This window comes from Heterodontus francisci, chromosome 36, assembly GCF_036365525.1.
Source record: "Heterodontus francisci isolate sHetFra1 chromosome 36, sHetFra1.hap1, whole genome shotgun sequence".
NCBI classification, from domain to species: Eukaryota; Metazoa; Chordata; class Chondrichthyes; order Heterodontiformes; family Heterodontidae; genus Heterodontus; species Heterodontus francisci.
Genome location: NC_090406.1, coordinates 3,722,466 through 3,750,003, shown reverse-complemented (window position 1 = coordinate 3,750,003; position 27,538 = coordinate 3,722,466). Strand labels below are relative to the sequence as shown.

General features: G+C 43.6%; 1 protein-coding gene across 1 annotated transcript in view; it reads right to left on the bottom strand.

Moving 5' to 3' along the window:
- The window catches only part of ell (elongation factor RNA polymerase II), a 163,757-nt gene that overhangs the window by 54,732 nt on the left and 81,487 nt on the right, over positions 1-27,538 (bottom strand). Inside the window, exon 3 of the mRNA XM_068015978.1 lies at positions 3,679-3,800. Coding sequence (XP_067872079.1) covers positions 3,679-3,800 — 122 coding nt within the window. The remainder of the gene's footprint in view (positions 1-3,678; positions 3,801-27,538) is intronic.

Here is a 27,538-nt window from a genome sequence, read left to right as displayed (position 1 = left end):
GAAAACTCACTCTGTGCTGAATCACTGGCTCAAACTCCTGTTCTATCCAATAGTTGTCTGCAACATTTCTTACAATGATTAATATAAAATTAAATTTAAGGAGTGCTCTAAGAAACACAGTTGACTGTTCCCTGCTGCAAAAGGCATTACACCACAGTAACAATACCACTTCTCAAAATAAATTGCCCACTACAGATCAGGCAGCCACCTGCAGACATGGACAAGATCAGCAGGTCTGGACAAGCAAGCTTCTATTCTGGTCAACCTAATAGTCACACTGAGGTTACAGCTCCACAGGTCCCGGAAGCTCACTGGTACATGAGCCTCCAACAGAGGTCATTGGATAACAATCAGGAAGGTGAATTGGGCAGAAGGTGGGGGAGTAAATGAGAGATTCTGGGATCTTTGGATGCTGCATTCTCTTTTTTTCTTTTGCAGTGCATGGTTAATCCCTATTTGACTGTTAAGAGTGGTGAAGGAGTGTGACGATAAAGAAAATTCAGTAGACTCCATGTATATGTGGCGTTTGAGAAGATGCCAAACAGGAGGCCTGTTCATAAAATTAAGGCGCATAGTATTAAGGGAACAGTGACATCATGGATAGGAAGTTGATTAAAGCTCAGCAAACAGAGAGTAGTGGTTAATAGATGTTTTTAGTCTGGAGGGATTTCAACAGCGTTGTCCCCAAGGGATCAGTGTTTATAAATTATCTGAAAATCGGTAAAAAAGTACAATATAAAAAACTGCAGTTAACACAAAAATAATTTAACTGTGAAGAGGACTGTAAACACCGTCAAGGGAAAAGACAAATGAGTCAATTTGGTTGATGTCGGATGAAGTTTAATTTTACGAAATATGAAAATAAACTTCGGGGGGGGAGAAGTACGTGAAATGATATGACTTTACAAGGAGTAGTGAGACTTGGTACTCATACACTAGTTTTAAAAATGTGAGGACAAATTGATAGTTGTAAAAGAAAAGCATGTGGCATCCTGGGTATTATAAATAGGTGGACAGAGTACAAAAGCAGAGATAACGCTACGCATTTGCAAATAATTGATTTGAGTATTGTGTCCAGTTTTGCATGCCTTACTTTAGGCAGGATATCAATGTCATGTAGACGTTGTACAAGAGATCTATGATTATTCCATGGATGAGAAGTTGTGGCTACAAGATGAGGCTAGAGAAATTGGGGTTCTTTTCATCAAAACACAAGTAGTTAAAAAAAAATCAACAGGAATTTGTTAAGACATTGCTTTGGGGTTTATTTCTAGAAGGATAGGAACAGGAGAAATCTATTCAGTCCTCAAGCCTGTTCCATTATTCAATGAGATCATGGTTGATCTGTATCTCAACTTCATTCATCCACCTTGGCTCCATATCCCTTCGAATTGAAAAGCAGAGAAGTTAGGTTAGACTACACTTAAGAGTACTGTGCACAGTGTGGGAATATGAGTTCATACTATGAACCCATATGGGCGGCGCAGTGGTTAGCACCGCAGCCTCACAGCTCCAGCGACCCGGGTTCAATTCTGGGTACTGCCTGTGCGGAGTTTGCAAGTTCTCCCTGCGTGGGTTTCCTCCGGTTTCCTCCCACATGCCAAAGACTTGCAGGTTGATAGGTTAATTGGCCATTATAAATTGCCCCTAGTATAGGTAGGTGGTAGGGAAATATAGGGACAAGTGGGGATGTTGTAGGAATATGGAATTAGTGTAGGATTAGTATAAATGTGTGGTTGATGGTCGGCACAGACTCGGTGGGCCGAAGGGCCTGTTTCAGTGCTGTATCTCTAAACTAAACTAAACTACCCTTGCACCTTGTTGTTTGGGGGATCAGCATGTGATGAGTTAAAACAACTTTCTGCTGAACAGAGCTTCTTTGTGAAGCTGGACTAAGGCAAGGATGAGGAGTTGATGGAATGTGTGAGGGTCGTTGAGGATCTGGTCATTTTGTTTATAGTAATGAAGTGATTAGAAAACCATAAGTGGATTATGTAACCATGGTAACAGAATCATTCAGAGGTTGAGACGGGCTAAGTACATCTTCTTGGGTCCATGTTGTTACTTGGATGTCACTTAGTGTGTCTTTTGATGTAGTGTGATTTAATGGTAGTAGGCATGAAATGTAGAGATCAAAGGTAGAACTGGTATGAGTTATGAGTGACCCACTGTATGTTGCAGTCATACGGAATTGTGGAGTATGATGTACCCGAGTTCCCATAGTTAATCATGAGCTTAATAAAGAATTGTGTAGTATAATTTACCCAAGTACTTATGTTGGATCATGTAACATGAGCTTGTTAAAGACCTGATTTTGTGGGTGTTATAAGTGATGTCTATATACTCCGGTGTTTAAAGTAACAAAATGAATTAGAACAAGAAAGCAGTCCTAAAACACAGTTCTGTCCCCATATTACAAAAAGGATACTGAGGCACTGGTCATAAGAATAGAAAAGCATAATATTTTTAAAAGGTGTGAAACTTGTAAGTGTTTATGTTCCAAGAGACTTGGGGGTGCTTGTACAAGGAATGCAAAAAGTTAGCATGCAGGTACAGCAAGCAATAGGAAGGCAAACGGCATGTTGGCCTTTATTGCAAGGGGATTGAAGTACAGGAATAAGGAAGTCTTGCTACAATTGTACAAGGTTTTGGTGAGACCACATCTGGAGTATTGTGTACAGTTTTGGTCTCCACATTTAAGAAAGGGTATACTTGCATTGGAGGTGCTACAGTAATGGTTCACTAAATTGGTTCCTGGGATGACAGGGTTGTCCTATGAGGAGGGGCTGAGTAAATTGGATTTATATTCCCTGGAGTTAAGAATGAGAGACGATTTCATTGAAACACAAGATCCTGAAAGGGCTGGATAGGGTAGACACAGAGATTGTTTCCGCTGGTCGAGGAATCTAAAACATGGGGGCACAATGTCGTGATCAGGGGCCGATCATTTAGGACTATGAGGAGAAATTACTTCACTGAAAGGGTTGCGAATCGTTGGAATTCTCTACCCAGAGGGTTATACACACTCCATTATTGAATACATTTAAGGCCGGGATAGACAGGTTTTTGGTCCCTCGGGGAATCAAGGAATATGGCGAGCAAGCAGGAAGGTGGAGTTGAGGCCTAAGATCAGCCATGATCATTTTCAATGGTGGAGCAGGCTCGATGGGCCATACGGTCTATTCCTGCTTCTATTTCTTGTGTTCTTGAGAAGGTACAAAGATGATTTACAAGATACCACAACTGATGGGTAATTACTATCAGAAAACACTGAAGAGGCTGAGGGATGACCTGATAGAGGCCTAAAAATATGAAGGGAGTTTGACAGGATAGACAGAGAAGATGTTTCCACTTGTAGGGAGCCCAAAACTAGGGGCCATAAATGTAAGATAGTCACTAATAAATCCAATAAAGAAAACATGAGAAACTTCTTTACCCAGACAGCGGTGAGAATGTGGAAATTGCATAGAGTAGTTGAGGCAATAGTGCACTGATGCATTTAAGGGGAAGGGAGAAAAAAAATCACAGGGGAGAAAGGAAAATAAAGATATCCTGATAGGGCGAGATGAAGTAAGGCTCATGTGGACATAAACACCAGTATAGCCCAGTTCTGTGCTATACATTCGAGGTAAGGTATGAAATGGTCCCCCAGAAAAAGTGGTGCAAGCAGATTCTTACCGGGATTGATACTGTTGAATACAGTCGAAGCTGCACTGGGGATTGTCCCTACCGACATTACAAAGGTAAAATGTGAACGTTCGCACTTCATTTGGGCGATCTGGCCTTGGAATGGTGATCCGCTGTTGGAAAGAAAAGAAAATGTCAGCTATTTTTTTAAAAACCCAGCATGTTCCAAAAACATTCAACACACTTTAACCTCCCTGTGTGTAGGACACAATTAGGAAAGAGATTCAAATGTTGTAAAAATAACTCAAGGCACAGCGGCAACATAAACAGTAACAGCCTGGGTTCAATTGGTAGTACTCCTGTTTCTGTGTCAGAAGGACATGGGTTCAAGCCCCACTCCAGGGCCTAATCTAAGCTGATCCCTCAGCCAGACTGAATGACTGCTGCATTGTCAGAGATGCTGTCGGATGAGATTCTATCTCCCTGTATAGGTACAGATAAAAGATCCCATGGCAATATTCAAAGAGCAGGAACTTCTCATTGTGTCCAGACCAACATTCCTCCCCCAACCACATCAAATGGTAATTCGTCTCATTGTTACTTGTGGGATCTTGCTATGCATAAAAGGCAACCATGTTGGCTTGCATAACAGAGTACGCAAGGCATCCAGCAAGATACATGTAAGTCATATGTTTTTACTTAAACAATTGCACAAGAGGACAGAGGCTGGGTACTACTGCAGACAGCTAAAGCACTTACAGAATCACAGTGTTACTGATGGGTAAGATCTGAGCACTGCAGCAGTCATGGCAGCTAGAGGGGCGTAGACCTTGTGTTGAGTTAGAAGCTGATGGTTGCCCTTGTAGCAATCTTGTGTTACAGCACTGGTCCTCATTAGAAACACAAGGGGAACAATGTAGATTTTATCCCCACTTCAATCAGTTCCTAATCGGAGTCTCTCTAACATTAACAGGAGTGAAACAAAGGCAAAATAAGCAATTTGAGTTGACTAAAGACCTAGTTTTAACTACAGAAATTGTTGGGAGCACTTAACAAGTCAATGACCGCTTATCAGTTCTGATGAAAGGGCATCAGCCTGAAACATTAACTCGGTTTTGCTCTCCACAGATGTTGCCTGACCTGCTGAGCGTTTCCAGCATTTACTGTTTTTATTTCGGATTTCCAGCATCCACAGTATTTTTGCTTCTGTTACCTTGTTTTGATGGCTCTCTCAAACACAGTGGCGGAAGGATGTGGTTCTGAAGCTTCTTGATCTGTGACCATACAATTAAGAGTGTGCGCTACCTGACAAGCCTTTGATCAATAATATTAGCAAAGAAAACAATTATTATTTTAATGGGCAAAGAGAGATGCTTGAATCCAACCGAGTGTGTTTGATTGTACCAACACCTTCACTCAATGTCCAGTGGCATCCAGCAGAGTGCGTGACACTGTTGAACTCCCGGTTCAGTCACAATGTGCGCACAGTTCCATCCAGTCTAGATCGAGAAGTAATTTCCAAACAAAGACTGTCGCTCAACAGGAATCTCCATTTTCACTGTGAATGTGCCTTCTGGGCAAGATACTACAAAGCATTTAAACTGCTGTCTCACAAAATGGACTATGGTAAATAGTAACTTGCTTATTGGAGCAAATAAGGGGGAATGCACAAATCAACTGAGAAAAAACCTTGCCTTCACTAATATAAATATTAGGCGTTGTTACAATAAGGTGCTCTCCAGACACAGCTGGAAGGCTCCAGGAGAGTCTGAACTAATGGGCTAAACAGAACCTACCTTTGAAAACAAACTAGCAACGATGTCAGGAGGCAGTCATACTCTGCTACAGATAGTGTTGCTTTAACAAAAGGAGTTAACGCTTCTAAACAACAACTTGCATTAATATAGCGCCTTTAATGCAGTAAAATATCAGAAGGCTCTTCACAGGAGCGTTATCAAACAAAATTTCACACCGAGTCACAAAAGGAGTTATTAACACAAGTGATCAAAAGCTTGGTCAGAGAGACAGGTTTTAAGGAGCTTCTTAAAAGAGGTGAGAGGCGGAGAGGATTAGGAAGGGAATTCCAGAACAAGACAGCAGAAGGCACGGCTGCCAATGGGGGAGCAATTAAAATTGGGGAAGCATAAGAGGCAGAATTGGAAGAGTGCAGAGATCCGGTTTTGTGCAATCCATTAGCCACTACCCACATGTGGCGATTTGGGAACCCAGATGTGACAAAGTACATTTCTGATCAGTAAACAACAAATGAGTAACAGACCCCATTGTTGGGCATGTGATCTCAATAAACCTTTGTACGCCATTGCATTTCAACTTTAACCTTTTTGTACATTTGTTGATAGAATGATCAGGCGAAAAGCAGAGTGTGAGAGTGCTTCTTGATCATTGAGTGTGCTTTTATTTCTTGGATACTGACTAATGGTAGATGCTTGTTAAGTAAATATACACATGAAGTAGATTTACCTGTATTGAGAGTGTGCAAGGTGCATGTAAGGCATTTTCTACTTAAAGTACTGCATGTGACTAAAACGGTGCCTCCATTTCCCCACTTGTGGTTGGTCAGTGGTTTCTATGGAACAGTACTTGGAACACTGAGCAGAAGCAAGGTTATAAAATACTGCGGATGCTGGAAATCTGAAATAAAAAGATGTTTTGATGAAAGGTCACAGACCTGAAACGTTAACTCTGCTTCTCGCTCCACAGATGCTGCCAGACCTGCTGAGTATTTCCAGCACTTTGTTATTATTTCAGATTTCCAAGCATCCGCAGTACTTTGCTTTTATTATAAAATACTGCATTTGCCAAACAACATTAAACTGCTCACACCTTGTAGTCATACAGCACCTTTTATGCACAAAAGTTCTCCAAGGCGTTTCACAGATAGGCGTAAGAAAAATGTCTGTTGTGCAGTGAAGTAAGGGACTGGCAACTAAAAGCTTGGTCAAAGATACTGGGTTTGAGAAAGTCTTTAAAAATGCAACAAAGTGGTGGAATAGTTTAAAGAGAGACTTCTACCTCAAGACTTGCCACCATTGCTGGGAAAAGGGGAGCAGAAAGGATGCACATAAGGCCAGCAGCTTTTTTTTAATGGCCCAGTAACTGAAGGCAATGACTGGTGGTGCAGCATTTAGCTACAGAGATCAGAAGATTCCAGCTTCCACTCTTGGCCTTTGTTAAGATCTCAGCCGGGTGGTGACAGGAGTGTTACAATTCTTCAGCCCCTGGGTTTGAGGGAAGAAATATCAGCCAAGGGTCGAGGCTCCCGATGTGGTAAGAGTAGGACTGGGCTTAAAATGTAATGCTGACTCTGTCACTACTCACAGCAGAACAGTGCGAATCAGCATTGTTTAAGGAAATGGGGGAGAGAGAGCAAAAATGAGAAACGGGCAAAAATTTAAACAGAAACAGTGAAACCAGACAAAAAGATCAACCCTGATGATAGTGTAAATGTCAACTCTTGGAGCCAACCTTCTCCAAAACTTTTGGTTAGTTATCTAAGCTGTATTTGTATTTAGAAGAAATCTAACAATTAAACAAATACTCGTTTGGTAGTACAGAACTTGAGTATTACTGAAAATAGAGACATGTTTTCGAAGCTTTTCATCTTGCACTCATCATAACAATCTGAAAGAATACCAATGTCAGAGAAAAGAACAACTTTATACTGTATGAGACGAGTGTGCTGATTGGTCGGCAAGTGAACTCTGATTGGTAGAGGCCTTGCCATGCAGAATGCACCAGTTTATAGTGACTGACAGTTAACTGCCAAACTTTGTTTGAAATTTAAACCATGCAGCTTGACTCTGATTGGTCAAGGCATTGCTCTGACAATCAATTTAAGATAGTCAGTAGAACTCACTGACGCATTTGCGCCCACTGGAAGCTATATATATTAATACACAGGGCCCTGTTCTTTGCAGACAGAAACATGTACATTGTGCCTGTTTCAGCTAAACAAAACAAGTGACAGGCATTCGCTGGTTCATTCCTCAGGGCAATGCCTTAACCAGAGTCAAGCTGCCTGGTTTAAATTTCAAACGAAGCTTGGCAGTTAACTGTCAGTCACTGTTAACTGGTGCATTCTCCATGGCAGCACCTCTACCAGAGTTCACTTGCCAACCAATCAGCACTCTCATACACCATAAAGTTGTTGTTTTCCCTTACATTGATACTCTTGCAGATTGTCCTGATGAGTGCAAGACGAAAAGATATGACAACATTTCTATCTTCAGCAATTAAAGAAACCTACAACCAGGAATTGTAGTGGCACTACAGCCTTGGAAACACTCTGCCAGAGCTTGTGGTTAAACTTGGCTGAATATTTCCATAAATTTGGCTTGCATTTTGACAACACGAAAAAGAATTGTATAGAGTGCCTGATTCATATCTCCCTAACCTCTCAATGCCGGTCACATACAGTCTCTGTTGTGTAAATAAATGTAACGTCATGTTGTGCATAAGATTCCACAAATTGCAACTAGATGAATGATTGACCAATCTGTTTTTGGCATTTTGGTTCAGAGAGGAATGCTAGCCAGGAGAACTGCTCCTTTTCCTATAGTGCTGTGGAACAGGCAGACAGAGCCTCAGTTTAACTGAGTAGACTGTGGTCAAATAACAGAACCATTATAAAGTCCCGAGCACTCTAAATATGAGACACACAAAAACACACATACACGCATGCACACATGCTGTTTCAGACAGCAAGACAGAGAAATAGAGACAGACACAGAGGTAAAGAGACACACTGTCAAATCGAGGGACAGATACACTGAGACAAGATAGAGATACAGAAAGTGCAGAATCAACTTGGGCCTTCCGAACTCAACACTGACTTCAACAATTTCGGGCCATTACCACTGCTCCTATTTTTTCCCAGACAGCAGCCACTGGTAACGGTACTGCTGTTTCCATTTATAACTTCTGGAGACCCATCTTTTCTTTCTTTACTTGCCCTATATCACTCTTTTTTGCCTTGTACCATTTAATCACTCATTACAACAGTGACTTCACTTCAAAAGTACTTCATCAGCTGTAAAGCACTTTGGGACGCCCTGAGATTGTGAAAGATGCTCTGTAAATGCAAATCCTTTCTTTCTCACTCCTGTCCTCCACCCTATTACTGACCTTCCCTTTGTTCATTCCTCCCCTCCCCCCTTTCTCTGCTTCTATATTTGCCTAAACCCTATTACGTAACTAACTTTTCCCAGTTCTGATGAAAGGTTAGTGACCTGAAACATTAGCTTTTTCTCTCTCCACAGATGCTGCCTGACCTGCTGAGTATTTCCAGCATTTTCTGTTTATATTTCAGGTTCCCAGCATCCGCAGTAATCTACTATTGTATGAAAGGTAAAGTCACTGAAAGGATAAGACCACAACACTTAATGCTGGACAATATATTAATCACTCTCAAACAGCAGGAATATACCAAAGTGCAACAGGATGATCCTATGCTTTGAGTCCAGATGTGAAGTGTAATGTTCAGTGAAGGCAAGGATACTATATAAAATAACAAATACATCTGGAATGAGGCAACTCCTCAGTCTGGTAAAGATGTGCCCCAGTGAGAGTCAGTGCCTGTGGAACTGTATCTCAGCAGAAGAGAAAACCTGGCTTGGGTATAAAATTCAAACCCGACCCGGGCCCAACTTGACAATAACCAACCTGAACCCAACCGAGGCCCAAGTCCTTTAATTTTTTTAAATGCCCGACCCGATCCAAAAACAACCAACATATTTTTGAAAGAGAAAAAGATCATAGACTGAAACAAAAACAAAACAGTACAGTCCAGCTCGACCTGAGCCCGAATGCAAAACGCCGAATACAGACCCGACCCCGACACATGTAGTCGGGTTGGGAGCCAGGCTTTCCCAGAAGGCGGCAATCAGAAAACTGAAAAAAAAACTTTTAAAAAGAGATTAAAAAAAAAAGAAATTTGAGGTTGCACAATCACACACTTCAGAGAAGCACACATCAGTTTATGAAGATTAAGATCTCTAATTTCTCCCTGGAGAGGGTAATCTGCTAAAATGTCTATCACATATTCTGATGCGGCTTGATGCAACAATCTGTGTGGTGCTCATCACATAAATGAATGTCTCAAATGGAGCTGAACCGGAAACGAGAATGCGTTGGAAGCTGGGAAAGAGAGGAGCATGTAAATAAACAGGAGGGACATTTCAGAGGTGACTGTGGGGTCAGGATGAGGAACTGGTTGGAAATTCAACAACTACATGGGGGGGGTGGGATACTCAACAGTGGTTTATATGCTGGAAACATTAGAGCACAAGGAAGAGCTAACGGCACAAATATCCACAACTATAATACATCACACAACCGACCCAGATTAGTCAATATAGGTGATCAAACATGCTGCATGAGAAAGACAGACTTACATCCACATAGCACCTTTCAGGTCCTCAGAACATCTGAAAGAGATGGGGGGGGGGGGGGGGGGGGGAATGTGAGCTACAGCTTTTTAACACAGCGAGTGGTAATGACCTGGAACCCGCTGCCCAAGAGGGTGGGGAAGCAGTGATGATGAATGATTTCAAAAGGAAATTGGATGGGCACCTAAAGGAAATAAACTTACAGGGATATGGGGACAGAGCTGGGGAATGAGACTGGCTGAATTGTTCCTCAGAGAGCCGACATGGCCTCCTTCTGTGCTGTTATGACTATGACTAATGTCTGAGCAGTAGTATTAAAGCATTACCATTAAGCCCTGGGTAGAAGCACGATCTCCACCTAACTACTCACTGGTCAAGCTCCATGTACCGTCGTGTCAGTCAATGCAATGCGTATTACATTTACCATTTCTGTGCTCAGGGAATCTCATTTCTTTACACAGCAAAGCCTATGGAGACTGATTTAACCCAATCATTTCCTCACTATCATTTGAAACGCCCAATTACGAAAGATATCATTTAACCACCAGACCGCCAAGGTGAGCCAAACTCTTAAGATCTCTGGCTTTCCATGTTCAGACTATCAGCTTGTGAAATTCCAATGCCAAACTTGACTAAAGCAAAAAAACATGGTGGCCTTGGTACTCAGCTATTTTACCTCTGCTCTGTGCATATCTGGGCCCCTGCTAAGGTGGTTATCTTTTAGTTAGAGTCAGAGAGTCAAATTCGTACAGCATAGAAACAGGCCCTTCGGCCCACCGCGTCCATGCCGACCATGATGCCTATCTGTACTAATCCCACCTGCCTGCATTAATTCCATATCCCTCTCTGCCTTGCTCATTCAAGTACCTGTCCAGATGCCTCTTAAATGTTGCTACTGTTCCTGCTTCCACCACTTCCTCAGGCAGCTCATTCCAGATACCCACTATTCTTTGTGTGAAAAATTTAGCCCTTTGATCCCCTTTAAACTTCCTCCCTCTCACCTTAAATCTATGCCCTCTAGTTTTAGTCACCCCTACCATGGGAAACAGACTCTGGCTATCTACCCTATCTATGCCTCATCATTTTATATACCTCTATCATGTCCCCTCTCAGCCTCCTTTGCTCCAGGGAAAACAGACCCAGCCTATCCAATCTCTCTTTATAACTCAAACCCTCCAAACCAGGCAACATCCTTGTGAATCTTTTCTGCACCCTCTCTAGCTTAATCACATCTTTCCTGTAGTGCGGCGACCAGAACTGTACACAGTACTCCAAGTGCGGCCTTACCAACGTTATGTACAACTGTAACATGACGTCCCAACTCTTGTACCCAATGCCTCGGCCGATGAAAGCAAGCATGCCATACGCCTTCTTCACCACCCTGTCTACCTGTGTTGCCACTTTCAGGGAACTATGTACTTGCACCCCAAGGTCTCGCTGCTCAACAACACTCTCCAGGGCCCTGCCATTCACTGTATATGTCCTGCCCTGGTTTAACTTCCCAAAATGCATCACTTCGCACTTGTCTGCGTTAAATTCCATTTGCCAATCCCTTGCCCACTTTCCCAGTTGATCTATATCCAGTTGTAACCTTAGACAAGCCTGTTTTCATGCTCTGCTAGATTTCTGAAGTTTACCTTTTTACCATGTGGTTAATTTTAAAAATTCATTTATGGGGATGTGGGCGTCGCTGGACAGGCCAGCATTTATTTCCCATCCCTAATTGCCCATGATAAAGGTGGTGGTGAGATGCCTTCTTGAGCCGTTGCAGTCCAATGAAATCCCAAACCACAATTTCCTATTAAGTTACCTCGCAGCCACTACCCAGGGTTTCACAATCTTACACTGAACTATTCCTGCTGAAGTGTAACAAAAAAATGCACAGCCAGTCATAGTATTTCAGTTAGCTCACGTTAATTCACAAGAAAACCTGATAGAGGGATTTCCCAGCATTCTTACAAAGGACACTGGGAGTGTTCCCCTGCTCTTCTTCATATAGTCTCATAGGATCTTTTACATTCAACTGAGGGGACAGATGGGCCTCAGTTTAATGTCTCATCCGAAAGCTGGCACCTCTGAGTGCAGCGCTCCTTCAGTACCGGCACCGTAAGTGTCAACCTAGATTTTGTTTGAGTTTCTGGAGTAAGGCTTGCACCTACAATCTTCTGACTCAAAGGCAAGAGTGCCACCAACTGAGCCACAGCTGATAACCTTTTGTAAAGTGAGGTTAACGAATGACACTTCACATGATTGGGGAAATGGAGAAAAGGAAAATGCGAGAAACTGGCACAGAGCCTTGAATGTCCTTAATAAATAAATGTTCTAGCAGCGATTTCCAAAAAGTAAACTTTTTAAAATCCAAGCAAACAAGACAAAAGCACTGGCACTTCCTTAACACCATTTCCAGGCATCACCCTTTGATAAGCAATACCTTTTCCCAGAAAGGGAAGTCACTTTATGAGCCAGGAGCTTACTGAAAGAAGCAGACAAATTATTTTTGGCACATTTCCAAGACTAGAAAGAATCCAAGCATTTCTGCAATCCTCTTAACTCTTTGCTCACTGCAAGCACCCAAAACAAAAATACAAATCATAGAATGGTTACAGCACATAAGGAGGCCCATCGTGTTCATGCTGGCTCTCTGAAAGAGCAATTCAGCTAGTCCCACTCCCTGCCTTTTCCTTGTAGCCCTGCAAATATTTTTCTCTTCAGATAATTAGTGTAGCTGTTATTTGTACACGTATTGAAGTAGAAAATGTATGGGTATTTCAAAACATGCAAATCACACGAAGCTCCGGTAGATACAACTAACCGCTCTGGTTTTTCTAGTAAACGCACAGCTGGGCACTTGGTCAAATATACTTCAATTAACCCCCCCGAAACTATATATCAACAGGTCTCTTGGGAACCCTGGTACATGCAAATATTGAGGGGGAGGGGGGGACTTTGAGTCCTATTTTCAGAAGGTACAAAGCCAGCAATTGTTTCCGAATTTGAGGTTATCCTTCCTCTCCTCAAAGTAGAGGCACGGAAGATCTAATCCTTCGTATTAATGTGAGTGTCCAGCATTCATATGGAGCCGTGATCCCAGTCACAGTGCAAAAGAGCTTTCATCCAACAGACCTGGCCACTATCACTCATCAGGGCTGACAGTCACTGGTTTGAAAATGTGACTTTTTTTCTAGGGTCCACAGTACAGTTCTCTCCAAAAAAAAATGCAGCTGCGCCAAGCTGCTCCCCATCTCTCTGAAAACCTCCAAATGTGCTCTGGTTTGATTTTATGGGCTCTACAAGTATTGTGATATATTGTCTAAGTGGCACACATCACAGGTGAGCCAAGAAAAGGAGCATACACAAACTAGTTGATTACAGAAGGCATCGCAACTGTTCTTAATTGACTTACACACACCCCCCCAAACTGCCATGAACACTTTCCAGCAGGATCACTGGAGACTGGTCAGGAGAAGACATTTCAGCTAACTTTTCCCTTCCCTAGTCCAAGGCACTGAGGTCAAGTGTAGTCTCCCCCACAATTGTTGCTGCTGAATCAACCAATATAACCCAGGAATCATGTGTGGGGCCTCCTGGTCATTTGGCTCAGGTGCAGGCTCGAGGGGCCTACTCCTGCTCCTAATTATGTTTGTGCAGGACGCCTTTACCAACTGAGCCATGGGAGAAGCTCAGCTCTATGTTTAGCAGTCCCCAGTGTTGCCCCTAAGCTTTATCCCTAATATTCACCTATCTCACTAGTTGGGTTGTCACAGGTTAATGGTGATGGCACTTGTGAGAGAAGGAAAGCAACTTTAAATAATTTTTATTCTGCCACAAATACCTGTGGTGTAATTTGGCACTGGAACCAACATGCCACATGAAAAAACATCCATTACCCAATACACTGCACTTCCTGTGTATACTTGGAATTCACCACTTCAAATTGTGCCACCCACAATGACAACCCTGTACCCATCAGTACATTAACTGCAGTGTTAGTGACAAACCTGTACCCCAGTTATACACTGACAGACCTGTTCCCACCAGGACTGTACCCCAGTGTTATACAGTAACAGACCAGTACCCACTGTTGTGTATTCACTAAGTAAATCTATGAGGTTTTTACTGTAAGCAGCCATTGCTGAACTTTTATTTATACTTTCCCAACAGAGGGGGCAACAGAGAGGCAGTATCGCAGTATACAAATACTTAGCTATCACAATACACTAGGCTCAGTCAGTTCAATACACTTCAGCTATTTCAATACACTACACCACCGGTACTATACCCAGTGCCATATAGGCCTGCCCCCACCAGTATTATATTGGAGTGACATACAGCACAATTATCTTTCTTCAGACACAACGCAGGTCGAGGAAGACACAATCTAGAACTGTACTGCTGAATGTTGGTCACAGATTGTGTGGGCAGTATGGACAGTGTGAATCCACTGCGACACTGCACTGAAATCCCTGTGATAACGTCACACACTAAACCTTCACTTCCGTCTCCTACTATTGTATCAAGTTTATCCCTACAGTGTTTGCTACTCAACTATGTTACAACAGCACAGGTAGATAAGGTGGTTCAGAAGGCATATGAGATACTTATTAGCTGAGGCATAGAATATAGGAGCAGGGAGGTTATGATGGTGCTGTATAAAACGTTAGTTAGGCCACAGCTGGAGTACTGTGTACAGTTCTGGTCGCTACACTATAGGAAGGATGTGATTGTAGAGGCCTGCTACCCGATGGGACCAGACATGTGTCGGGTTCGGGTCAGGCCGGGCCGGGCACACACGCTAAGTGCTCTGCTGGTAAGTATTGAAATTTTTAAAAAAAACTTACCCGAGTTGGGAGTCCGGGACGAAACTGAGTCTGTGCAGTGAACGAGTGATGTCACTATGATGTCATCGCTCATGTGCTGCAGCTTCTTGCAGGTTCGGTGTCAGGAAGGTTAAGTAAAGGGATGGTCGGGCTAGGGTCGGGTCGGGTCGAGCTCGGGGCAAAATTGGAGGGACTCTATCTGGGTCGGGCTCCGGTCCACTGTGGTTTGGTCGGGTTCTTTTTCCCGACCTAAAGCAGGCCTCTATGTGATTGCACTGGAGAGGGTGCAGAGGAGATCCACACGGATGTTGCCTGGACTGGAGCATTTCAGCTATGAAGAGAGACTGGATAGGCTAGGGTTGTTTTCCTTAGAGCAGAGAAAGCTGAGGCGAGACCTGATTGAGGTATACAAAATTATGAGGGGCATTGATAGGGTAGATAGGAAGAAACTTTTTCCCTTAGCTGAGATGTCAATAACCAGGTGGCATAGATTTAAGGTAAGGGGCAGGAGGTTTAGAGGGGAGTTGAGGAAATATTTTTTCACCCAGAGGGTGGTTGGAATCTGGAACACACTGCCTGAAGGGGTGGTAGAGGCAGGAACCCTCACAACATTTAAGAAGTATTTAGATGAGCACTTGAAACGGCATAGCGTACAAGGTTACAGGCCAAGTGCTGGAAAATGGGATTAGAATAGATAGGCTTGATGGCCGGCGTGAACACGGTGGGCCAAAGGGTCTGTTTCTGTGCTGTATAACTCTATGACTAATATTAAATATAAGCTGTCATCTATAAACTCTAGCATAGAGAGCTACAACACATCAAGACAATGATTACTTTCCAACTGTAACATTCCATTAAGAGAAACAATGAGCTTAGTCCTTTAAGTATTGTGCCCTGGCAGTGTGGTTCATCTTCCTCACTGCAACTACACCATGCATCTACACCCACCAGTATGGTGGCATAGTGGTAATGACACTGACCTAGTAATCAAGAGGCACAGGTTAATACCCTGAGGACATGGGTTGAAACCCCACCACAGAATTTAAATTCAATTAGTCAATAACATTAATAAAAGTATCAGTGTCATGAAACTATCATTAATTGTTGTAAAAACCAATCTGGTTCACTAATGTCCCTTTAGGGAAGGAAATGTGCTGTCCTTACCTGGTCTGCACTATGTGTGACTCCAGACCCACAGCAATGTGCTCGACTCTTAACTGCCCTCTGAAATGGCCTAGCAAGCCACAATTAGGCATGGGCAACAAATGCTGCTCATGCAGTGACACCCACATCTCATGAAAGATTTTTTAAAATGGACAATAGAAAATATGAAATGAGAGAAGGCCATCCAGCTCATCAAGTCCTGCTCCATCCAGCGATCATGTCTATTTGTTTGATTACAGATTTCCCTCCCACACCATTTAAGCCTTAGAATGTTCTTCCAATTCTGGCCTCTCGCACATCCCCGATTTTAATTACTCCACCATTGGCGGCTTGTGTCTTCAGCTGCTGTGGCCCTAAGCTCTGGAATTCCCTATCTAAACCTCTTCGCCTCTCTAACCCTCTTTCCTCCTCTAAGACGCTCCTTAAAACCTACCTCTTTGACAAAGCTTTTAGTCGCCTATCCGAATATCACATGTGGCTCGGTGCCAAATTTTGTTTGATAATGCTACTTGGGATGTTTTACTGCATAAAGGCGCTATATAAGCGCAAGCTGTTGTTGTAGGTGGGTGTGGATCCTTGCATGAAGAGAGTGTGCCCTCCCACTAAACAGGAGCTTTATATAAATGCAGGTTTTGTTAACTCTATTTTCCTACCCTGAGAAAAGCAATCAAACAGTGATATTAAAGTCTCTAACCCTCATTCTCCCTCTTCAACAGACTGGTATCAATCCAGCTCCTTGTTTTGGTGTCAAATTATCCCAATCAACTCCCTTCTCTGGGAGGGTGCATTGATCCCTGCATTATTTTAAATCACTCAGTTAGGGCAGCAGTTGTGAGAGCCATAACTGTCCTCAACATCCCTAGGCTGGAGAGGGAAAAACTCTTGATCACCATAGAACTTTTGTCAGAAAGTACAATGCATACAGAACTGGCTTGGGAATAGGATTGGACACAGTTGTGATGCACTCTACAACTGAATAGCTTGCCAATCCTCACTGTTAAGACACATGCAGCTGGTGCCTGCAGAACGATTCTGGGGGATGGGAGCAAGAGCCAGTACAAATTGCTATGTGCAATCAGTAACCTAAAGGGAAAGGAACCAGAAGTGAAACAATCACTGGCTTCACCTGAATGCACCACCCTCTGCATCTGAACCAATTTATAGAATGGAACCGCACAGAACAAGGCCATTCAATTTTTTGGTACAGCTATCAATTAGTCTAATCCCCTGCTCTTTCCCCATCATCTGTTCTGTCCTTCCAATATTTATCCAATTCTCTTTTGAAAGTTACTATTGAATCTGTTTCTCTTTTAGGTAATGCATTAAGAACAAAGAAAATTACAGCACAGGAACAGGCCCTTCGGCCCTCCAAGCCTGCGCCGATCCAGATCCTCTATCTAAACATGTCGCCTATTTTCTAAGGGTCTGTATCTCTTTGCTTCCTGCCCATTCATGTATCTGTCTAGATGCATCTTAAAAGACGCTATCGTGCCCGCGTCTACCACCTCCGCTGGAAACGCGCTCCAGGCACCCACCACCCTCTGCGTAAAGAACTTTCCACGCATATCCCCCCTAAACTTTTCCCCTCTCACTTTGAACTCGTGACCCCTAGTAATTGAATCCCCCACTCTGGGAAAAAGCTTCTTGCTATCCACCCTGTCTATACCTCTCATGATTTTGTACACCTCAATCAGGTCCCCCCTCAATCTCCGTCTTTCTAATGAAAATAATCCTAATCTACTCAACCTCTCTTCACAGCTAGCGCCCTCCATACCAGGCAACATCCTGGTGAACCTCCTCTGCACCCTCTCCAAAGCATCTACATCCTTTTGGTAATGTGGCGACCAGAACTGCACGCAGTATTCCAAATGTGGCCGAACCAAAGTCTTATACAACTGTAACATGACCTGCCAACTCTTGTACTCAATACCCCGTCCGATGAAGGAAAGCGTGCCGTATGCCTTCTTGACCACTCTATTGACCTGCGTTGCCACCTTCAGGGAACAATGGACCTGAACACCCAAATCTCTCTGTACATCAATTTTCCCCAGGACTTTTCCATTTACTGTATAGTTCACTCTTGAATTGGATCTTCCAAAATGCATCACCTCGCATTTGCCCGGATTGAACTCCATCTGACATTTCTCTGCCCAACTCTCCAATCTATCTATATTCTGCTGTATTCTCTGACAGTCCCCTTCACTATCTGCTACTCCACCAATCTTAGTGTCGTCTGCAAACTTGCTAATCAGACCACCTATACTTTCCTCCAAATCATTTATGTATGTCACAAACTATACTAGATGGTATAAACTCTACACTGTCACCAAGGGAGAGGACTGGGGAAATAAACGGTGAAGCACAGACACAGAACTGGAGAAGGGAAGTAAATATTTTTGAGAGGTTCTGCATACATTTATGTTAGAAGAGACACATTACATATGGTGGGAAACATGTAAAGGATGACAGTGGTGATTTGTTAACGAATAGATAATAAAACTGGACAACAAATATTGACCATAAGTGCAAGTCCAATCTTATGGTTGCACATCAGACATTCCCATTTAATGGTTAGAAAATCATGGGCTGCAATTTCTTCAGATGTGGGGGTCAATTTTTACTTTGCATTTGGGCATAAATCTGGCATTATGGATCAACTGTTCGTTAAAGAAACTGCCCCCAATTTTAATTTCACTGGAAATGAATATCAGGAGGTTCCCAAAAAGGCAGGAACATAGGAGCAGCAGTAGGCCATTTAGCCCATCGAGCCTGCCCCACCATTCTCCACAACCCTTCAACCTATTACTAATAAAAAATCTGTCTATCTCCTCCTTAAATATACTCAATGTCACGGCATCCACCGGACTCTGAGGTAGTGAATTCCACAGACCCTTTGAGAGAAGTAATTTATCCTCATCTCTGTTTTAAATCCTAAAACTATGACCTCTCGTTCTAGATTGACCCACCAGAGGAAACATCCTCACTACGTCTACTTTGTCAATCCCCTTAATCATCTTATATACCTCAATTAGATCTCCTCTCATCCTTCTGAACTCGAGAGTAAAGGCCTAAACTGCTCAATCTCTCTTCATAAGACAAACCCCTCATCTCTGGAATCAATCTAGTGAACCTCCTCTGAACTGCCTCAAATGCAACCACATCCCTCCGCAAGTAAGGGGACTAAAACTGTACGCAATACTCCAGGTGCGGTCTCACTAATGCCTTGTACAGTTGCAGCAACACTTCCCTACTTTTATACTCTATTCCTTTAGCAATAAATGCCAAAATTCCATCTGCCTTCCTTATTACCTGCTGCACCTGCATACTAGTTTTCTGCGATTCATGCATGAGGACACCCAGATCCCTCTGCACCGAAGCACTCTGAAGTTTCTCTCCATTTAGATAATTTGCCTTTCTATTCTTCCAACCAAAATGAATAACCTCATATTTATCCACGTTAAACTTCATCTGCCAAATTTTGGCCCATTGACCTAACCTATCCATATCTATTTGTAAATTTCTTATTTCTTTATTGCAACTTACTATCCCACCTATTTTAGTGTCATCTGCAAATTTGGCTATAGTACCTTCTATCCCTGCATCCAAGTCACTAATATAGATTGTAAATAGTTGGGGCCCGAGGACAGAACCTTGTGTCACCCCACTAATTACATCTTGCCAACCAGAAAAGGACCCATTTATCCCGACTCCCTGTTTTCCGTTGGTTAGCCAATCCTCTATCCAAGCTAATAAATTGCCCCTAACTCATGTGATCTTACCTTGTGCATTAACCTTTTGTACGGCACCTTATCAAATGCCTTCTGGAAGTCCAGATAAACTACATATACAGGATCCCCATTATCCACCTTACTTGTTACATCTTCGAAGAACGCTAGCAAATTAGTCAAACACTATTTACCCTTCATAAAACCATGCTGACTCTGATGGATTGCGTTTTGACTTTCTAAATGTCCTATTACTTCTTTAATAATGGATTCTAAAAATTCCCAACGACAGATGTTAAACTAACTGGTCTATAGTTTCCTGCTTTCTGCCTCCCTCATTTTTTGAAGGGAAATTTTGACTTGAAAATATATCAATGTTCTTTCAATGTCACTGGGTCAAATTCCTGGAACTCCCATCCTAACACCACTGTGGGTGCATCCACACAACAAAGACAGCAGTGGTTCAAGATGGCTGCTCACCACCAGCTCCTCAAGGGCAATTGGGATGGGCAATAAATACTGGCCCAGCCAGAAAAGTCCACATCCTATAAAAAAATATCACAAATCAGAACTGGAGATATACAGGAATAAATGGGAACATAAGAAATAGGGGCAGGAGTTGACCATACAGCCCATCAAAACTGCTCCACCATTCAAATCGATCACAGCTGATCTTCGGCTTCAACTCCACTTTCCCACCCGCTCCCCATATCCCTCGATTCCTTGGGAGACCAGAAGGTCAGCCTCAAATATATTCAATAGAGCATCCACAACCCTTTGGGATGGAGCATTCTGAAGATCCACAACCCTTTGTGTGAAGAAATTTCTCATCGTTCTAAATGATCAGCCCCTTATCCTGAGACTGTGCCCCTATGTTCTAGATTCCTCAGCCAAGGGAAACAACCTTTCAGTATCTACCTTGTCAAGCCCCTTCAAACTCTTGTATGTTTCAAGGAGATCATCTCTCATTCTTGTAAACTCCAGGGAGCTGAGAGTTAAACTATATACATGCTCATACATGGTGTAAACTGGTGTAGCCCACAAGGCAAAAGAGCTTGGATTCCCAGAAATATAGGATGAGGTAAAAAAGTACTCCATTCTATTGTGAACAGGATTACAGAATCTGTACATGATGCAGTGTATCTGAAAACAAGGCTTGTCTGCTCTTTACAATTAATATTTTTATGCACAAATGCTACCCTGAGCCTAAACTCTCTGCCACTTCCTACACTCTAGTGGCCCAAAGCTTTAACCTCAATGGGTACAACTCCCCCATAACCAACAGGTACAACAAACACCACCCCCCCAACCACAACAACTTCAACAGGTACAAGCACCACCTTCCCCTCCCCACAATTTCAACAGGCAATCCCCACAACTTCAAAGGGTGCACCCCCAATGTTCCTGCAACCAACTCTCAGACTGCTCCTTCCAATCACACAGTTATTGGCTCTGCTCAGTTGTGTAATACTGAGATAAGCAGGGAACATAAAAGTGTTTTTAAATAACTTTATATTGATTCGGGTCATTTGAAAAGCAGCTTTTGCCGTGTAAACATGGTTGTATCCACTGCAAAGGTTTGCTTAATGGACACCTTTGCATGCTGTTTCTAAGTGACTTGTTCACTCTATTTCAATGTGTGCACTCTTCATTGCTCAGTCCATTCATTTACAAAAACACTTCTCAACCTGCCTAACAATTCTAAAAACAGGCCGTGACTGTAAGCGAGTTAAAGGCAGGTTACCGGAAGTTTCCTGGACACACCGGCTCAATGCTAGATCGTAAAGAGACCTCTGGAGCACTGCTGAACCTCACAACTGCAAGTAGATATTACACATCAGTTATCCATATGCATCGCTTGCACATGCTTAGGTTTCATCTATTTCAGCCCTTGAGGATTCACAGTTTTAACAGCTTAACAGATCCAAGCAATCCCAAATTTAATACCAAATTAACTGCTACAAGGTATTAGCTTTTACTTAATTTGTTGTTGGGATGCAGGTGACATTGGTAAGATACAACTCGTTGCTCATCCCTAGAGTGAGACAAGATTCACAGGTAGCTCAGACCAAGAGCTTCCCTTCCCTGAAGAGCTTTAGTGAACTAGTTTTTTTTAATGACAATCTGGTCATTGTATCTGGTGCTAACCCAGAAACAACCAGATTTAGCTCCATAGAGTTAAACAGCACAGAGACAGGTCCTTCGGCCCAACACGTCTGCGCCGACCATCAAGCACCCATCCAATTGAATTCCATTTTCCAGCACTTGGCTCATAGCCTTGCGTGCTATGGCGTTTCAAATGCTCATCTAAATACTACTTAAATGTTGAGTGTTCCTGCATCTATCACCCCTTCAGGCAGTGTGTTCCAGATTCCAACCACCCTCTGGGTGAAATCTTTCCTCAACTCCTCTCTAAACCTCCTGCCCCTTACCTTAAATCTATGCCTCCTGGTTATTGACCCCTCCACTGAGGGAAAAAGGTTCTTCCCATCTAACCTATCAATGCCCCTCATAATTTTGTATACCTCAATCAGGTCCCCCCTCAACCTTCTCCGCTCCAAGGAAAACAACCCTAGCCTATCCACTCTCTCTTCATAGCTGAAATGCTCCAGCCTAGGCAACATCCTGGTGAATCTCCTCTGCACCCTCTCCAGTGCAATCACATTGTTCCTATAGTGTCGTGACCAGAACTGTACACAGTAAGTGAATTTCACAACTTGCCATGGCGCAATTTGAACTCTTGACCTCTGGCTTGCTGGCCCAATGCCAGAACCACTAGGCTATTACAAGATGCAGGCAGATTCTCCTAGCCCTTACCAGTAAAGGCCTGCTACCCGACCTGAACCCAACGGGACCTGACGACAGGGGTCGGGTTCGGTTTGGGTCGCTCTTCCGGGTCCGGCTTTTGGGCTCAAGTCGGGTCAGGCTGGGTCTGGGTCGGACACACACAGTACTGCTCTGCTAGGAGGAAAAGGGAAGTTGTGTAAGTGAGCGTCAAAATTTGAAAGGCCTGTCTGAGCTGGGAGTCCGGGACATCAAGGAGGGAAACGTGCATCTGCACTCCACAGACTCTTGAGTCTGCGCAGTGAGCGAGTGAATGACTCTATGATGTCATCACACTCATGCTGCAGCTTCCTATCATTCCATCCATCCAAAAGTGCTAAGTACAGTGAGTGCACTACGGATGTAAAACAAATGCTGTCAACTGGAGAAAGTGAACATTCCGGTGGTCGGGTTCCGGAAAAAATGGAAGGACTCGGGCTGGGTCAGGCTCGGGTCCGATGTGGTTCTGTCAGGTTTGGGTCGGGTTTTTTTTTCCCCAGACCTGAGCAGGCCTTTACTTATCAGTCTAGGTTGCAGCACAGCATTAGGAGATATGAACATATCAAGAAAGGGGATGCATTCAGACAAGTGAGACAGAACAGTCCAAGATGAACTCTGGTTCGCAGCATCTCTTTTGGTAAACTGCAGATTGTACAATAACTGTTTGCAGACTCACATCTCTGGTCACCCATTCCCAAACCTCATCAAAAAATACACACAAGAAAACAAACCTATTTTTGAGATCACACTTCAAGCTGGGGACTTCAACCTTTACTCGTTGCAGTAATTAATTAGTTTGACCTGTGGGAGTCCATCCAGAAGTTAAACTGCTCCTGGCAACAGAACCTGGGCCCTTTCCATAGTGTACCATCATCTGTCCTGACAACAGATCAGGCAGCAGGGGCCTCATGTCTGGCTACAACTCATTCTCTCCACTGGGACTGAGAGAATTAGCTTCTTCAGAGAGCCAGCACAGGTACAATATGCAAACATCACCTTTCATCAGCCCTGAAACGTCAACTCTACTTCGCTCTCCACAGATGCTGCCTGACCAGAGTAGTTCCAGCATCTCTGTTTTTATTTCAGATTTCCAGCATCTGTAGCACTATGCTTTTATTGGTGCTTTATCCAATCTCTCAAAAGTCTCAAGTCACCTTTAAATGCAATTAAGTCCAATAAGTGTAATGATAATCCGAGCGTGGCAGGAAGGGACAGAACATACTTACTTAAAAGCGAGCCAGCAGATAAGGTCAGAATTTGCCAAAATGGTAAAAGACAAAACTAAAGGCTCTGTATCTGAATGTGTGCAGCAATAAGTATGACCTGATAGCCATTACAGAAACATGGCTGCAGGGTGACCAAGGCTGGGATCTGAACATTCAAGGGTACTTGACATTTCAGAAGGACAGGAAGCTAGGAAAAGTTGGTATGGTAGCTCTGTTAATTAAGGATGACAGTACAATAGTGAGAGATGACCTTAGTTCTAAAGGTCAAGATGTAGAATCAGCTTGGGTAGAGATAAAAAATAACAAAGGTAAGAAGTCACCTGTGGGAGTAGTTTATAGGCCCCGTAACAGTAGCTGCACTGTAGGACAGCGTATACAGGAAGAGATAATGGGGGCTTGTAAGAAAGGTACAGCAATAATCATGGACGCTTTTAATCTACATGTAGATTGGACGATTCAGATTGGCAAAGGTAGCCTGGAAGATGAGTTCGTAGAGTGTATTCAGGACAATTTCTTTAGAGCAGCACATTCTAGGGCCAACCAGACAGCAGGCTTTTCTAGACCTGGTTATGTGCAATGAGACAGGATTAATTAACGATCTCATAGTAAAGGAGCCTCTGGTAACAGTGATCACAATATGACTGAATTTCACTGTTTAAGGGTGAGAAATGTGGGTTTAAGACTAGTTTTTAAAATTAAATAAAGGCAAGTGGTTAGCACTGCAGCCTCACAGCTCCAGCGACCCGGGCTCAATTCTGGGTACTGCATGTGCTGAGTTCGCAAGTTCTCCCTGTGACCGCGTGGGTTTTCGCTGGGTGCTCCGGTTTCCTCCCACAGCCAAAGACTTGCAGGTTGATAGGTAAATTGGCCATTATAAATTGCCCCTAGTGTGGGTAGGTGGTAGGGGAATTGAGGGAAGGTGGGGATGTGAGAGGGTAATGGGATTAACGTAGGATTAGTATAAATGGGTGATTGATGGTCGGCACAGACTCAGTGGGCCGAAGGGCCTGTTTCAGTGCTGTATCTCAAATAAAAATTTAAACAAAAAAAAACAATTACAAGGGTATGACGGCAGAGTTCGCTAAAGTGAACTGGGAAATTTGATTAAAGGGTAGGACAGTAGAGTCATACAGCACAGAAACAGGCCCTTCGGCCCATTGTGTCCATGCTGGCCACCAAGTACCTAACTATTCTAATCCCATTTTCCAGCACGTGGCCCGTAGCCTTGTATGCTATGGCGTTTCAAGTGCTCATCTAAATACTTCTTAAATGTTGTGAGGGTTCCTGCCACTACCACCTCTTCAGGCAGTGCGTTCCAGATTCCAACCACCCTCTGGGTGAAAAACTGTTTTCCTCAACTCCCCTCTAAACCACTTGTCCCTTACCTTAAATCAATGTCCCCTGGTTATTGACCCCTCCGCTAAAGGAAAAGGTTTCTTCCTATTTAACCTATCAATGCCCCTCATAATTTTGTATACCTCAATCAGGTCCCCCCTCAGCCTTCTCTGCTCGAAGGAAAGCAACCCTAGCTTTTTCAGTCTCTCTTCATAGCTGAAATGCTCCAGCCCAGGCAACATCCTGGTGAATCTCCTCTGCACCATCTCCAGTGCAACCACATCCTTCCTATAGTGTGGTGCCCAAAACTGTACACAGTACTCCAGCTGTGGCCTAACTAGCGTTTTATACAGCTCCATCATAACCTCCCTGCTCTTATATTCAATGCCTCGGCTAATGAAGGTAAGTATCCCATATGCCTTCCTGACCACCTTATCTACCTGTGCTGCTGCCTTCAGTGATCTTTGGACAAGTACACCAAGATCCGTCTGACATTCTGTACTTCCTAGGGTCCTACTGTCCATTGTATATTCAACAGTAGAGATGCAGTGGCAGACATTTAACGAGATATTTCATAACACCCAAAGATACATTCTTCTTCTTTGGCCTCCTTGTCTCGAGAGACAATGGGTAAGCGCCTAGAGGTGGTAAGTGGTTTGTGAAGCAGGGCCTGGAGTGGCTACAAAGGCCAATTCTAGAGTGACAGACTCTTCCACAGGTGCTGCAGATAAAATTGGTTGTCAGGCTGTTACACAGTTGGCTCTCTCCTTGCGCTTCTGTCTTTTTTCCTGCCAACTACGAAGTCTCTTCGACTCACCACTCTTTATACAGCCTTTATGGCTGTCCGCCAGCTCTGGCGATCACTGGCAACTGACTCCCACGACTTGCGGTCAATGTCACAAGACTTCATGTCGCGTTTGCAGACGTCTTTAATGCGGAGACATGGACGGCCGGTGGGTCTGATACCAGTGACGAGCTTGCTGTACAATGCGTCCTTGGGGGATCCTGCCATCTTCCATGCGGCTCACATGGCCAAGCCATCTCAAGCGTCGCTGGCTTAGTAGGGTGTATATGCTGGCCGCCTCGAGGACTTCTGCGTTTCTCCTGAGGCAGCGAAGATGGAACGAATTGAGACGTCGCTCTTGGCTGACACACGTTGTCCAGGCCTCGCTGCCATAGAGCAAGGTACTGAGGACACAGGCTTGATACACTCGGACTTTTGTGTTCCTTGTCAGTGCGCCATTTTCCCACACCCTCTTGGCCAGTCTGGACATAGCCTTTCCCATGCGCTTGTTGATTTCTGCATCGAGAGACAGGTTACTGGTGATAGTTGAGCCTAGGTAGGTGAACTATTGAACCACTTCCAGAGCGCAGTCGCCGAAATTGATGGATGGAGCATTTCCGACATCCTGTCCCATGATGTTCATTTTCTTGAGGCTGATGGTTAGGCCAAATTCGTTGCAGGCAGCCACAATCCTGTCGATGAGTCCCTGCAGACACTCTTCTGTGTGGGATGTTAATGCAGCAGTCAGCAAAGAGGAGTTCCCTGATGAGGACCTTCTGTACTTTGGTCTTCACTCTAAGACGGGCAAGGTTGAACAACCTGCCACCTGATGTTGTGTGGAGGAAAATTCCTTCTTCTGAAGACTTGAACGCATGTGAGACAGCAGGGAGAAGATGATGCCAAACAGTGTAGGTGCGAGAACACAGCCCTGTTTCACGCCACTCAGGACAGGAAAGGGGTCTGATGAGGCGCCGCTATGCTGAATTGTGCCTTTCATATTGTCATGGAATGAGGTGATGATACTTAGTAGCTTTGGTGGACATCCGATCTTTGTTGGTAGTCTGAAGGGACCACGTCTGCTGACGAGGTCAAAGGCTTTGGTGAGATCTATGAAAGCAACATAGAGGGGCATCTGTTGCTCGCGGCATTTCTCCTGTAGCTGGCGAAGGGAGAACATCATGTCAATGGTAGATCTCTCTGCTCGAAAGCCACACTGTGCCTCAGGGTAGACATGCTCAGTCAGCTTCTGGAGTCTGTTTAAAACGACTCGAGCGAAGACTTTCCCCACTATGCTGAGCAGGGAGATTCCATTCTAGATACATTCTAGTGAGGAAAAAAAGACTGAGAAAGACACACCATCTGCGGCTTACTAAGGAATTAAGGATAGTATCACATTGAAAGAAAAAGCATACGATTCTGCAAAGATTAGTGGTCGGTCAGAAGATTAGATAGAGTTTAAAAGCCAGCAAAGATTGACAGAAAAAAATGAGGGAGGAATTAGAGTATGAGAGAAAGCTAGCTAGAAATATAAAAATGGATAGTAAGAGTTTCTACAAGTATTTAAAAAGGAAAAGAGTAATTAAAATGAGCATGGTTCTCTACAGTGTGTCTGTGGAATTAATGGGAAATA